The 14000-nt window shown below is 43.0% G+C and overlaps 1 protein-coding gene across 1 annotated transcript in view; it reads left to right on the top strand.

Moving 5' to 3' along the window:
- Nucleotides 1-92: 92 nt before the first annotated feature.
- Nucleotides 93-14000, top strand: part of usp43b (ubiquitin specific peptidase 43b) — a 60184-nt gene continuing 46276 nt past the window's right edge. The window contains exons 1-2 of the mRNA XM_048245819.1: nt 93-990; nt 8312-8461. Coding sequence (XP_048101776.1) covers nt 358-990; nt 8312-8461 — 783 coding nt within the window. The 5' untranslated portion in view covers nt 93-357. The remainder of the gene's footprint in view (nt 991-8311; nt 8462-14000) is intronic.

Raw genomic sequence — 14000 nt, forward strand, 5'->3', positions numbered from 1 at the left:
TCGTGCTTGACCTGAGGTGAAATGTAGGTGAAGCCCACTATCAGTTCAGCGCGCTTTACAAAAACCGCCAACTGAGAGCGTGATCAGCGGTAGGATCACTACGTGTAAACACTGGGCGCGGCGTCCCTCTGACGGAGAATGACAGCTCACGCGAGTCTGAACTGTCGGAATGCTCGAGACGTGGACATGTTCATGGCTGTTTTTCCCTGTGCCTTGGCACCGCTTGTTTGTGCCACCGTAGTTCAACCTCTATCCGAGCTGTCCTGCTTTGGGGTTGAAAGACCTTAAATGCGGACAGGTAGAGAAGCTGTCTCCCGTTTTTTCTCTCTGTGACTAGTGAAGGCTCTCAGGATAGTCATGGATACGAGAGAGACCAAATCAAAAGACGAATCAATGAAAACCAAGACCGCCAAGAGCAAAGAGAAGAAACAAACTGCAGCGAAGTTATTTCGAAAGAAATCATTTAAGTCAGTGGGAAGTCTTATGAATAAAATTCTGAAAACTTTGGGCACATGGGCTCATGTCGGGGACGCTGAACCGGTGGATGGAGAAGATGATGACGGGGGATTTCGGGACGGTACACCTTGCACGCTCAGCGCGAACTCAGGATATATGAAAGAGGACACCCAGGTCACGTCTGAGCGCTTAACGAAAAAAAGTTTGACGCTTTCATCCCGTCACGTAAACTCTCTTAAAGATAGATTGTCCTTGTCTTATGGAGACAAAACTCCTGGTGTCCTGGGTCTGAAAAATCACGGAAACACTTGCTTCATGAATGCAGTAGTACAGTGCTTAAGTAACACCGACTTGCTGGCGGAATATCTTTGCCTTGAACGGTACAAGTTGGATTTCAGTGAAAGGAGAGTCAATGGAATTGTAAAGACTGAGGACATGCAGTCTGCCCAGGGAGAGGTGACTGAGCAGTTAGCGTCTCTTGTCAGGGCGCTATGGACTTTGGAATACACTCCTCAGTTATCCGTGGAATTTAAGGTAAAGCTACGTTAACTGTGGCACTCTAAATCATTTGAATTCAGTCGCCGGTAAAAATATAACCTCAGTGTTTAACCGACTACTTGCAAGATATAGCCTATTTGGTAGGCTATTGTAGGGCTGTGTAATGTGGTAATAGAAGTGATGTACAGAATACAACTGGGAAGCGTCCAGTTGGGTTCTCACAAAATAACCCCTCTGGAAAGTCGTTAGGATGTAGCTCTCTAGGCCTATTCACTGGTGTTTTTTTTTTTTTTTTTTCCGTTAAAGTGCGGGGGTTCCTTGTGGCTCTGATAACTTTCCCTATGGTTTGCTGCTAAGCAATCATTAGACATAAATTATGAAATCCCCATGTTTTGATAACATCACTTATACTGACATTTGAATAGCTGTTGGTTTCACACCAGTGCATCTCATTAGAAAACGATTAAATAACCTCCCATCAGAGATTCATCATGCAGAAGCAACTGCTCTGAATTTCTTGAACACTTGAAAACTATCCATGCCTCTGGACAAGGCAGTGAAGAAAAAAACAAAACAAAAACACTTCTGCTGGTCCAGACAAGTGAGCCAAACATTTCATGCCCTTCGCCACAGAGGGCAAGATAATTAGTGGAATATTATTCAACTGTCCATATTGTCTGAATTTGACAGTATAAGAGTCCATCATATAGTCTTTAATTACTATCTGTTGTTTTCATTCAAAATCTGGTGAAAAAGGGGTCATTTTTGATAAGGAGGTGTTTTTATCCAAAACTTGAGGGGCACTTACCGACAGTGCTGTTTATGCAGCTTATCAGCAGGACTCAACACAAAGTCTTCCCCTGAGGACAAGGCCTATTGAGTGCTGCTCCCTGAATGCTGATGCTGCAGGCGGCCGGCAGTAGTGTGCCACAGAGCCCAGGGGCACAGGGGTCACCAGGTGTCTGGGCTGAAGTGCTGAGCTGGCAGTCTCTTCTGAGCCCAGCGACATCACAAAGCCATCTAAGAAGTACTCTGAGCTTCAACAATAGAATGCTGCGCAACTCTGGTCAGCCAAAATTAGTCAGAGTGACGTCTCACGCTACCCCCGGGAGTCTGCTTTGGGAGTGCAGATCTGTCTCATATTTCGGCGTCTCATGGCTTTTGTGGTCTTATCGCGATTGTGATTTCAGCCGTGACTTGAGGATGAAAGACCAACGGTATTTAAGCTGCCACACAATAAGCCACTGGGAGTAATTTGTTTGTGAACAGCTCCCAGCAGTTATCGAAGGTGATATACATGTTAATGTGCAGTAATGTTGGCAGGGATCTTATTATTTCATACATCAAATGCACAGTTAAATTTGATTTATTCAGTTGTTATATTAAGTTAATTTATATATCACATGCATAGTTGAAAGTGATTTGTGGATGCATAAATAGTCTTGCCACCTCTATTCAGAAAGTGAGTTTGGGTATTGCTATATTAGGCAAGCATGCAGCTAGGCAGAAAAGACCTAGCCTGGACCACCATAGTTCATAACCGTTTCTCTCAAACAAGAAAAATGTCAGGCCAATCAGCAACGAGATGGGAAGACGAAACCGAAACTTATTGTGATAAACAGAAGCAGCAACACCTGCAAACGTCAAAAAATGCAGTTGGAAAAATGCAGAAATTTATTTACAGCAAAGGTAGACACATACATGTACATTGTTTTCCTGACTGTTGATGCTGTTTATTGTCAGTTTGTAAAGTTTAGGCAAAATAGGAAGTAACATTAGGAATCTCTGATCAATGTGAGTAATTGGTAAGGCTGGACCAATGATTTCTAAGTTGGTGCCCGTTGTGATGCAAGTGTTGTAAACGTTTCCCAATCAGGAGTCACAAGACTCTATTCACTTTGTGAATGAGTTTGGATTTTTCCAGGCTAGAAAGGTCCTCCACACAACCAAAACATAGGCCTAACGCTTAGTTAGCAAAAATCATTACACTTTATACAAGTCAGGCATTTGACAAATTCATATAAAACATGCATGTTACTTCCATCCACACTATGCCCATTCATATCCTTTGATATTGGTGGACACATTCTATCATGTATTTCTTGCAGAATTAGGATCCCTGTGGACAGACGATCAATTGACCATGGTTGTTAAAATCAAGGCCTTATTTTCTGCCTTGAAAGTGGCTGGTTCATGTGTCTGCCTGACCAGGGTCTCAGCTTGTATCTCCTGAGTCTAGAGAAGAATGAACAATAGTGTTCCGAACTCAGCCATAATCCATACATAAACTAAAAAGGCTCTTGGCATCTGGATGTTGTATATAGAGACAGATTACATACTCCTGAGGCCCACTGAAAAAAATATTTGTGGAGCATGTGACAGTATTAGCTCCCTCCACCACTCCCCAAACCCTCCAGCTCCACACTGCCCACATATTCTGAGGAGCAGAGAGAATGAATCACCCTGTTCCGTTGCCTGAGGCGCTAAGCTCTGGATTGTAGCTAAGCTTCATATCTCAAGGTAAGAGCAGAGAGAGAAGGATGATGTGGGCAAAGGGGGAGAAAGTGTGTTATGTTATTCCTGGAAGTGGTAATCACTCTGGAAGAAGTGGACATCCGAGGCTTTTGTTTGCGTGAGAACACCTTGCGTTGTTCACAACTTGGAACATTATTGATGTAGTTATTCTCTTGTATCAGGAATTATATATTTTTTTAAATGTCTAAATCATCATGGATCTGTCCCGTTGTCAAAGATCAATCATTGGTTGGGTGGTCATGATTAGTGAATGTTTTGATCACATGTTGGCATTGTGGTTAACCACAATGGTAATTTAGATGAGTTGCAGTTATTCAATTTTCTTCATTTCCCTGACCCTGACTTACCACAGCCAAATACTATCTAAGTTATCTGCATTATAGGAGGGCATATGGAGACTATTGACAAGATAATGCAACTTTACTAAAGTAGGTGTACCTAATCACTGTGACAGACCATGTGTGTTTGAAGGTTTAAGAGTTATATGGTGGTGTAAATCTAGATCACCATGACACACTGTCTACACATGCAGCATCTCTTCACTCTGGTGAGAGCACAATGTAACTTAATATATACTTGAGGTTACAATTAAGTGGACTTAATGTAACTTAATATAGACTTAAGTTACAATTGAGTGGACTTAATGAAATGCTTTACGTTTCCCTTTATGTTAAAGAAGACTTCCTGTTCAAAACAGAGCCCTTCTGTTGTGTCTGGTCTGCAGGTCTTGTGATATGGTGCCATGTTGAGTCAATGCCCAGGCCATTTAAATGGGATCTTCAAGCACTCACAGTGACTGCCTTTTGTGTGGTAGACCCAGTGTTTCCCTCAAATCTGACAGCAGATTCCACCCATAAACAGTTGAGGACTGTAGACCTATACTTTAATCAAGACCTCTGAGAGTAGTGGGCCTTTTGTGAAGGTAGCAATTATCAGAGCAAGTCTCATCAGGCTTAAGGCACGACACTAGCACAACCTTGAATAAATGGAATTGTCCCTAGTTATGGCAAATTAACTTCCAGTCCACAGAGAGCATTGAAACACCACATAGAAATGGGTTGAGAAAATTCAAGAGAATAGATACATTTTTTTATTTTCTTCTAGTTCCATATAGTGACACAGCAGAAGTGTCCCCTTCTTTTATCAGTTGCATGACGTTGTAGGTTTAATGTCAGACGGTTCATTTCTGGCAAAACTGATCAGACATTAACTACATTGATGAGTATAAAGGATGTGCCCTATACAAGGGCAGTATAGCACAGAATAAAAATGCTTTCATAGTCATAGGTTTTTGTTGTGGGAAGCCGTTGCCATGCATGCAGCATATAGTAGTTAACTGGATTACGGTGATACTTTTTTCACAGCCACCTGGGTCCAAGTTAATTATTGACCGGTACGTGTGTGTGTGTGTGTGTGTGTGTGTGTTTTTTCGCGCGCGCGCATGACAGCCTCATAGCAGGCACACCAAAACCAGAGTTAAGGAATGTGTCAATATTTGGGGTTGCGGCAACTGGGAGATAAAGCACCTACACATCCACCACACACTTCTGTCTGCCCACTCTGGGCCAAAACATTCCCCCAGATCAATATACATCTGTGGCTCTGCATACAGTGCTTAGCATAAACACTTATCCACAGGACATGGGTCATTAGCCATTGCTCTTTCCCATGAAAGGTTTTCGAGGAGAAATAGCATTAAGATTTTGAATATTTTCAAGATTGTCTGTCCATTTGTGGTGTTGCAGTGATATTCTCTGTAAATCTGGTTTAGTGAAGATTCATAGATAGTGTACTTTGATAAAGGAACATCTGAAGCAAGTGTTTGATCCATATAGGCAATTGCAAGCTGGCTGCCCGGTTTTACATAGCCTTAATGTTTTATCTGAGCAATCAGATTGTTTCTACAAGCCTCACTCATTCAAAGAGATCATAAATGGCTTTATCAATCCTCAAATCTTTAAGAAGGTAGCTGTATTGTCTAAGCACATGAGCAGTTATTTCTGGGAACCCGGTCATAAATGAACTTGGGTTGTCCCGAGGTGGGTGAAATCTATTTATTTATGCTGTAGTGAGTTGTGAGGAATGTCTCTCGGTGGGGTGTCATCAGATCAGAGTCTGGTTTCAGTTCATGGTAACAGCAGCATCGTAGCGATGTTGTTATGAAAGCTGGGCTTACAGATATGTGTTGATCACCCCATGTGGTCTGCCCCACCAAGGTTTTTACAATAAACATTCACTAAAGGGTGCAGTTGTTGTGTTTTTTTAAAGTATTCTGGCGGCGTTCACTGTAACTTCATTGTACTTGTTTTATCAGCGAAATCCGTTCACAGGCCCTCCAGAGCTGCATGTGGGCTGAATAGGGATGGTTTTTTTCTTTAAGAAGGAGAGTATCTACTCTTCAGCAGTCTGTTTTATCTTACTTCCACAATTTGTTCAAAGAACACCTTTGAGAAGTTGTGAGATCACATTGACAGCTCTGTCTGGCCAGATTCAGTTACAGAACTGTTCGGTAGCTCAACTGTTGAGTCTGACAGCAAGTAAATGTTTCCCCATAGAAAAAATAGGCCAGGCAGCAATCACTTTATTTTTAAAGTATGAATTAGGCCCAATGTGATGGTGAGATACAGAATCAAGTGTAATTCAGACTTCAATCCAGTAAATAAGGGGTAGTTGAAAATAAAATAAAGTCTTTATCCATGTCTAGACCGTTAATATTCTTTCCTTTTTAATTTCAGTTTCTTTCAGTTGTGATCTTTTGATCAGGTTCATTGCCCTCTGTCAGCCTTACTGCAAAGCATGTATAATTATCTCAAATGAGTGTTAAACTTGGTTGATTTTCAAGGTCAGGTCACTCTTCACTGCACACACATCCTTCTCTTTTGTCCTCTGAATTTCCACACTCAAACCAACTGAGGGCATGTCAGGTCTTTATGGTCTGTTGTGGAATCATTCCCATCTGGCATTCCCCTATATTTGCACAGATAATCTATACTGTAAAGTGTCTAGGCAGAAGAAAGGCTTCAGTACATGTTTTGGTGGTGTGTGGGGGATATACATGCGACTATGAAGTAGCATTGGATGTAGTCTTGCATAAACAGGACACCCACAGTGCCGTGTTGCTGCTGGAGACTCCTGCCAGCCTGCACTCTTTGAAACGGTGTGATGAAACGACAAGTTCTTTCGAGTGCCGTAATTAGCCCAAGCTATATGGATGAGAGTTTGGTCTTGGACATGGTCCAGTGCAGTGATTGGTCTTTGAAGGGCCACTCCATAGCAGCCTGTAAGGGGCGTATCTCTTCCTTAAGGTGGCTCACCTCTCAGGCAGTTACTGTACTGTAAGCATCTGGGGCACTCTCTTTATGTAATGATAATTTGTATAATGTGTCATTTCTGGTACACATCCTTTATGCTGTATATACCATGAAACCATTCCTCCGAGCTCAAAATCAGGAATACTTTAGAGTGTCTCAGGAAATGGTTACTACACAGTACGCTGACAGATGGTCTGCTTTTCTGCTCAAAGTCCACTCAGAACTCTGTGGGTGACTTCTTAGACTTCCCAAGCACTGTTCCAAATGTTTATCCTTGGTTATCTAGTGAACATCAAGTGTTTGACTGCCACATGAGAGAACAGAGAAAAGTAGAGTACTGGGAAGGGTGAGTATTTCTAATATGCCGACACCCAGGGTGGCAAAATGAGTGCCGACCACGCATTGCCAGTCGGTGTGTATGTTTGTGTTCTGCATTGTGTTCTGGATTAGGTGAAACTCGTAGATAGACTTCTGCAGAATGTGAACTGATCTAATTCACCTTGCCCGAATCCTCAGTGTTCAAGAGGGGGCATAATTAAAGCTGAATCAGCTAATGTAAATTAGGGTAGCAGTTTAGCTCAGAAGGAGAACGCATCCTCAGGAGCAGGGTAAAGTACCACGACTGTAACTGGACCATGTGCCAACAGTAATACATCAAAGTGTACTAAAGCAAAGATTTAACACAGTGTATCAGAGCAGGAGTGGTCCTAGGACATTAAAAGATATTTATGCAGGTGTCGTTACCTGATTTCTTGTTGTTCTGCAATAGTATTCCAAATAAATAGATGCTAATTTTTTTAGAACAAAGTATTGGCATCGTTCCTAGAGTGGAAAAAAATACCTCTGAAATGACAATCACCTAAGGTGGTCCATAACTAGACTGCTGTGATTTGCTGTAAGGGTTGAAAAGGCACAGGCTATTGGCATGTGTGTCTGTGGTGGCAGCAGAATGGTTTTGTGTGAGGAGCTTAAGCCCAATTTGCAATTCAAGCATAGCACTGTGCCACAGCCATCTGACTGATGCAAGTGAAGGAACTGGGAATCATAGTGGTCGCTTTGGATAAAGTGATGCCACTGTGTGTGTGTTTGTGTGTGTGTGTGGGAGGGGGAGGATGTGTGTGTGTATGTGGACTGTGTATGTGTGTGAATGAATGAGTGATCACAGGTGCTGTGGTGAATGTGCTCAAATCCGCTGAATTTCACGCTGTGGTCTACAGCCTGCTGTGACTGTGATAAGCATCGAGTGAACACAGTCTTAAAAACCACAGAGTGATTCCCATGTTCCAGCTGCTACTGATTGCTAGTGCCCATCCTAGTATGATGTCAGTGCCAATGATCCAAATCATTCGGTGGTGGTTGTGCATTTATTTTTCAATTTCCATTGGGCCACTCTCACTTCTGTGCACAGAAGCATTGTGGTGATATTTTAAGAAATCTTACCTGCAAAAATAAAAAACATCATTAAATGGCTCAGATGACCGTCTTCCTTTTTATTTATTTCTTCCGTCTAGAGTATCGTGTCCAAATATGGCTCTCAGTTCCGGGGAAACTCCCAGCATGATGCCCTGGAATTTCTTCTCTGGCTCCTGGACCGTGTTCATGAGGACGTCAATCCCTCCTCCTGCACAAACAACCACAACAAGTGCAAAACTTCTGGAAAGGTCATTTCAAAGTTATACTAATGCTATACTTCAGTACTAAAATTGATAAGTGAGCCAAGTTGTGTTATGTGAACTAACTTAATTACTTGGTTCTTTTCCATAATCTAACATCAACTGGTTTAACATTTAGATATAACTGTCATGTATGAAGAGAATGATAATTGTTTTATGAAAATACAAACAAAATGTTTCAGAATTACAAGTCTTTTAAGATGTGTGAGCTTGATGTAACTCTATGATAAATGGAGTATATTTGCCCTTTGACTTACCCTGGAAAATCCAGAGTTCTCGCAAGAGCACAATTTGAATTGTCTCTGCAAGACACTCTGGCAATGAGTAATGATGCACGTTACTTTTGCCACTTGCATCACAGGGAGCGAATCACATCGGTGTATCTGATATAGCTGGGCCAGAGGCGAGCTAAACAGATGACAGTCGTAATGTTATCCAATTGCGTCAAAGTCCGGAATCAGTCAGTAAACATTGGTCGTATTGTGTTATCCAATTGCGTGCAGTCAGATTTTCAAATGCACGCTTGGTGCCGCCCCTCGAGTTGGCCCATTACATTATTCGTGGCCAGACCCTTAATCTTTCTAGATTACCAGGGTCTGGAATCTCCAGGCTACCTCTGACTCTAAATGTAAGTGGAAGAGGTTAATGTTGTTTTTAAATGGCTTGTCTTGAGGAATTTCTCATTGGTGTTCTCATTTGACTGGTTGTTTGCACCAGAGGAGGAATTTAAGGCCCTGAGTCAGTCATATTCCCTGATCCTAGAGAATCTAGAGGTATGTTTTGTTTTGACTGGATAATTCCTCTGGCTACTAAACCTGAGGTTCTCACTGACTTAAATATCCTAAACCATATGACAGGCAGTTGGTCACAGGTTTTACTACTGTGCTGTTAAAAAGTGGCAAAACAAGTGATTAGCAAGCCATTTTGTGCCGTGGTTGTTTCTTTTGTCAGGGATTTACAGTAAAAAGCATGGAGCCATTAGTAGATGGCTGTGTTCTGTTCATGCACCTCCAGGAACACCCACGGCTAAGCCTGAAGCCCCCTGGGTAGTGCTTTGATCTGTGCTATTGTCGCTATTCCTGTAGAAATTGTATTAAAATTTGCATGTTATGTGTTTAATGTGTGTGTGTGTGTGTGTGTGTGTGTGTGTGTGTGTGTGTGTGTGAGTGCATGCACATTTCTGGATGTTTACAGAAAACACTGTTCTTTTGAATTGACTACTAAGTTATACCATATTAGCCATAACAAAAAACTTTTTGACACCATCACAACATTGTTGAAGGAACACATGGCTGTTGTATGTAAGCAGTTAAGTACTAGTTGATGACCTGTTATGTTTCAAGTAATTGTTTTATAACATTATGGTTTTATGACCATGCATTTTTCCATGGGGCAGTTCTAACTTTCTTTCAGATCGTGCAGATGGAAAGAGATAATGTAACCCAGAAAAGGTGTCACGGCGCCTTGTCTGGTCTCACCAGAAGGATGAGGAGAAGCACAGGGTCTGGAGTTTGTCATCCTGAGATAAGGACTGTCAGTATGACCTGGTGACACAGTCATGGGAGAGGCAACAGGTCACATATTTTCCAAAGATACTTGGATTGAATGCTGAAGCAAATCCTCTCAGATGGGTTTCAGCTAAATTAAAGTTTAGTCATGACGGACTTTTTTTCTCAGTCTGTCTTTCACAGTTGTGAGTTATGATTTTAGTTTATTTGTTACATCTCAAATTTTGTTTTCCTGTTCCCCTTGTTGTGTTAGATAAAACCAGGATTATCTGTTCTTTTTTTCCTGGAAGAGCATGAATAGTAATTAGCTGGTCTATATTTTGTTATGGAGTGTTTTTGTTGATAGGCTTAAAGACAATTATAATGAGATGAAGCGTAACTGCTCCTGCTATGGTTTTGGACCTGACCCTGAGTCCCTCTTCCCGAGTGATAGCTCCGCTCTGGCTGTGTAAATAAATGAATGAAACGCAAAAACCAACGTCAACATTCCCACTTCCCCGCAGCTGGGGCACATAGTGAGAATCCTCGGAAAGCTGTCCCCGTTGTGAGCCACGGCTTTGGCCTGCGACCAGGAAAAAACCTCATATCACTCTGGTGCGAGTGGGGTCTGAAGAGGTCCGGTGTTTCTCGGAGGAAACATCACGTCAGTGCTGCTGGTGTGAAAAGACACAAGACGTCACTGAGACCGCTGAGATCCTTCTGCAGGGCTGTGAGCTTCCACTCTGCCATGCATCTGCCAGCAACCTTTTTCTGGGTGTGATGGATGTGCCTTCATAGGAAAAGCATAAATATGGTTCTGTTATGAATGAGACTGGCTGAAGATATATCCAACCGGAAGGATATGGGGAAGGAGAGAACTATCAGGATTGTGTGACCCAGTCCAAGGTCACATGTGAAAATCTGATATTGGGGCCAGTTCAGTTGACTGGTCAACAGAGGAAGTGACAAAAAGGACTCTCCTTATAACTTGGGATTGAAAATGACATTTATGTGGTAAACACACAGTCGCTGTGGTACCCTTGTGTAGGACAGAAAATCGTTTTTGACAGTTGTCTCTAATGTGTGGCCAGCTCCCCTGTGAAACCGCCACTGAGGGCTCTGCCGACACAAGTGTTGCCATGGATATTATTTTTATCAGCATGAAAACACGCGGCCTGACGGTCCACTGCCTTGGAAGCCCTAAGAAAAATAGCTCAGCTCCTCACCTTCTGTCCCATCTATGTCATGAGCTCTCTCTCTGCCTGGTAACACGCGCTGATTGAAGTCTGATGACCTCCACCTGTTCCTGCTCTGCTCTGCCTCACCCTCGTTTACCTACCAGCTGCACTGCATTCACCACTCATCATGCCCTGTATATAAAGCCTTGCTTTTCAGTCCACATTTGTCAGATCGTCTGCAACCAGCACCAGTCACCTGCCTGTTTTGGAAAACGCCTCTGACTCTTTGCCTGTGATCCCGGACCCGCTCGACCACTTCTGTGTTCTCCAGCCCCGGTAATCTTGACCTGCCTTCCGTCCCTCTTCTCTGAATACCGCCTAGTCCTTGACTGTACTGCTGCTTGGTTCAATTGCTGTTGTGTGTGTGTTTCCCCAGGACTTCCCGGATCATCCAGCTCCTGCCATCGGCTGTTCGGCTACTGGGGAACACACACACCGCAGACTCTTGGAACTCCTGTACCCCCGGAACCCTGAAACCCCTTAACCCCCAACCCTTAAATAAACTTTTGAACGTGACGCTTTTGTGGTCCTCGTCCTGTTTGGTGTCTGACAATCTAATGGGATTTGCCTCTGAGGGAGAGGCGGTCAAATCTTTCGTAAGGCCCCGACTATGTTGTAGTGTCTTTGATTCACTCCATCCTCTTCTGAGGAGCCTTTGCCACATTCTTTGTGCAGCATTGCAGTGAGGAGAAAGATAGGCAGATAAGGGAAGAGACTCAGAGAAAGCTCCTGTGGAACTCTTGTGTGGGTTTGGAGACTGTGAGCCCATGGGTGTGTGCTATGTCATTTGCGTCCCAAAGATGGGGTGCTGTAGGTTGTGGTCGCCATGACATCCTGAGGTTTTACATTCTTTTTGACCACCTCAGTAGTTAATCTCATACACAGTCACACTGTGACTAAATATTCACACAGGGTTCCAAACAGTCAGACTTTCACTCTCAGAATGAAAGAGTCTGATTGCTACAGAACGAGTCTGATTGCTACATTCTCAGAAATGTGGCACTAACCAAGATAAAAGCCTTCTGAAACCCTCCTTGCACAAGCTGAGCTCACACAGATGTGCCTCTGACAGATACAGTTCCTATAGTTGTGCCTTTAGCGGCAAGTGGAGCAGTTTGCCGTCTGCTTTTAAAGAAAGACTCTTAAAGAGAATTGGGGTTCATTCTGGGGTCACGTTGCTCCTTTTACATGGCAGTAAAATATTCATAATTACGCCGTGGAACACAATTATAATGTAGTTGAAGTTTGGCTTAAGTGCTTCTGATGGGTTTCGATAGAGTTGTTGCCGTGGATCCCATTTAAACTATTAAGCCACAGTGTTAAGAGGGTCTCAGAGACTTAATTGTTGTCTTGATGGTTTTCTTTTGCTACTGTTTAACATTATTGATTGTGTCTTCCAGTACACAATAGAGGCTTGAGGAAAGTAGGCAGATAAAATAGGACTTGGCAGTTGTCTGACCCACATGATGTTCTGAACTCCCTGACTTTGTTCTAACAAATATTTTGTGTCTTAGGACCACTCAAAGAGTAAGCTCTGTTCTCTCACAGTTTTCAATAGACTCAGAGTAATGGCTTTGTTGGCTTTGATGGCTTTGTTTGTACACAAATGTTGAAAAAGTTCTGCTCTTTTCATATCAAGTATTATTTCAGAAAGAGTGCTTTAGTACAATTGGACTGTTTGGAATAGAAAATCCACACAGCACAAACAATCAGTGCCTGAATAAGGCAGAGACATTGCAGTGATTCCCTTGAAAGAGTCAGTCCAGGTCACAACGGGGGCAAACAGTGTGCGAGGAGGCTGGAGTTGTGAGTCCGCACACGTCCCTGGAGCGTTGCAGGGAAGCTTCCGGAGAGACCCAGGGATTCTGGGGCTGTCAGTGCCACTGTTAGAAGAGTAAGTCCGGGAGCAAGGCACAGCATCCTGCTGGGAGGATGAGGAGGAATACCACTGCTCCACACACTTGGCCCACCCAGATGAGAATTCTTAATGATTGTTAGTTTATTCTGTTTGCTTTGATTTCGGGAATGAAGAGGAATTAGAAGTTTTCAATGGAATCAAAACACTTCAAGGACACACATGATACAGTGATGTAGTGCTTCATGATGGGAAACCTCTCTCTCTCACACACACACAAACACACACACACACAAACACATAGCCTACACTCACACAGACTTTTTCTAGATCTATTTATTTATATTATATTATATTATATTAGGTATTTATGTATCTCTCTCCTTATTTACTATAGACACACAGGCACACACACACGCTCACACATGTACACGCACCCACACCCATACTCAGGGGCCTCTGATTTCTCTCCCCATTTGTTGACCGTGCATCGCTGTAGAGACAGAGCAGCAGAAGTGCCATCTTTGCTGTGTGATGAATGAGGGCTTTTGTGAGCCGGGCGAAGAAAGAGGTGCTTGTTCTGCACAGTTAGGCGCGAGGGAGGAGAGGTGAGAAGCGCATCGGCAGTTCCGCACAGCCCAGAGCAGGATGGAATGCGATAAGAAGGGAAGAGTTACCGGTACAGTAACCCTGTATCTGCCTGAACGCCTCTGACCAAAGCTGTCAGTGTTGAGCTTCACATCTCTGTTGGGTTCTGACATCCTGGCAGGAATCACCCCATGTTTATTAGTCCTGTCACAAATGTGTCACCATCATCAGCGTGCTACTAGCCCAATAAGGAGTTTTGACATGGCACTAGAGCAAATGTGTCAGCTGAAAATGTCTTCCTATTTTCATCATTCTGTTTTTCAGCGAATATTATACTAATATTTCACAATAGTATTTTA

This window comes from Alosa alosa, chromosome 6, assembly GCF_017589495.1.
Source record: "Alosa alosa isolate M-15738 ecotype Scorff River chromosome 6, AALO_Geno_1.1, whole genome shotgun sequence".
Classification (NCBI taxonomy): Eukaryota; Metazoa; Chordata; class Actinopteri; order Clupeiformes; family Clupeidae; genus Alosa; species Alosa alosa.